The sequence below is a fragment of the Aureococcus anophagefferens genome (assembly GCF_000186865.1).
Source record: "Aureococcus anophagefferens unplaced genomic scaffold AURANscaffold_62, whole genome shotgun sequence".
Classification (NCBI taxonomy): domain Eukaryota; class Pelagophyceae; order Pelagomonadales; family Pelagomonadaceae; genus Aureococcus; species Aureococcus anophagefferens.
The window spans coordinates 154219-155895 of NW_008705615.1; the positions used below are offsets into that span (position 1 = coordinate 154219).

The 1677-nt window shown below is 58.6% G+C and overlaps 1 protein-coding gene across 1 annotated transcript in view; it reads right to left on the minus strand.

The window, feature by feature from the left end:
* Window positions 1–1328: 1328 nt before the first annotated feature.
* AURANDRAFT_68084 (hypothetical protein) overlaps window positions 1329–1677 on the minus strand; it is a gene marked incomplete at both ends in the record, with an annotated part of 2234 nt that continues 1885 nt past the window's right edge. The window contains one exon of the mRNA XM_009043691.1: window positions 1329–1558. Within this exon, the coding sequence (XP_009041939.1) occupies window positions 1329–1558 (230 nt within the window). The remainder of the gene's footprint in view (window positions 1559–1677) is intronic.

Genomic DNA, 1677 nt, shown 5'->3' on the forward strand with positions numbered 1-1677 from the left:
GACAATTGGTCGTCGCCCAGGACGCCAAGCTCACGAAGCTCCACGTCGTGCTGTTGGGCGCGCTGCGGGTCCACTGCCACGACTCGCGCGGCAACGAGATCACCGTCGGCCACCTCCAGTCGGGCGACTTCTTCGGCGAGTCGAGCCTGTTGAACAACGACGACAAGGACCACGGTTTTTTGCCATTAGGGTCGACAGCGTCCGTGACGACGGAGAGCGAATGCCTCTTCATCTACTTCGACGCGGACAAGATGCGCGAGGTCATCGAGACGATGCCACCGTGACGAAGCAGATCGACGAGTACATCAAGCAGAGAATCACGGCCCAGCTCCTCGCCATGAGCCTCACTTTATTCGACACCATGCGGCCCGCGGCCATCGCGCTCTTCACCTCCGTCTTCGAGATCCACACGTACGGCCCGGGCGACGTCATCGTCAAGGAGGGCCAGTCGGGCGACTTCTTCTACGTGCCGGGAACCTACATGAAGATTAGCAGGCCCGTGAGCCGCCAGCGCTAGTGGCGGCAGCCGGCCCGCCGCCACAGCCTTTTGCGCAGCAGAGGCAACCGGGAGGCGGGGCACATTTATCAGCAGAGGCAACAGAGTTTGTTCCCGGGGGGGGGGCAACACCAGCAGCGAGCAGCGGCCCCGGCTCCGGGCCCGGCCCCAGATTCGCCAGCGCGGTATCGAGCGCAGGTCGTCGATCCGCCGGCGTCGCCTGGGTTGGAGCTGGCGAAGACGGTGTATGCGAATATCAATAGTAAGTGGTGCGAGGTCAATGTCATGGGCCACCGCAATGGGATGATCAGCGTGTCATGGACTGGCGGGCAGTCGCAGCAACTGTGTTTTACAGAGTTGCCTCGGAGCGAGGTCCGGACACTTGAGGAGCACAACAGTTTGAAAGGGCGTTTTCTTATTGCGCAGTTTCCCATGCTTGCGCGTTTCTTCGGTGGTGCCGGAGAGGCGGAGCAGCAGCAGTACATCAGAATGCTAATATCAACGACGGACCCTATTTTCGCCCCTCGGGGTGGTGTCCAAAAAGGGAATACGGGGACTATATACCGTATGAAGTTGCAGGCGCGAGTCTAGTCAAGTTGTCGCCCCTGTGAGCTCAGGCGCAGGCTTGGCCCGCGCTGGCGGTTCTCGCGGTAGCCCCGGGCTTCACGGACGACCCACCTTCGCAGCGGCGCTGCAGATGGAGGTACATCGGTCGGGCGGTGCACCAGTTAGTGCGGGAGAATCATCTGCAGCAAGTGATTTTCCCTGATTTTAATGCAGCTGTGCTAGCGGTGTCGCGAGCTGTTCAGCGCCGGTCTGAGGCGACGGGATTTTAATGTGGCTTCTCTCGATCTCGCAAAATTTTCTTCGAATTCGATCGGTGTCTACACAAAAAGCACGAAAGCACATTTTCAGTCGGTGTCCCCTTGGTCCTGCGAGTCTGGCGAAAAGTCACTGGCTTGAGTCTCGTGCGTGTTGTCATCTTCCCTTTCCCGCTGTAATAGACACTGCAAACGTGGGCTTGGAGCGACCGCGCAATGTGAAGCCGCCAAGCATAGACGCCTATGCCAGCAGCAATTGCCTGCAGGTGGCTAAAAAGGCTAAGCGAAATAGTAAGATGAATAAGAGGAGGATGGCGAGATGTTGCGATACGTCAGTGTCATCAACCTTGTAATCAGGAT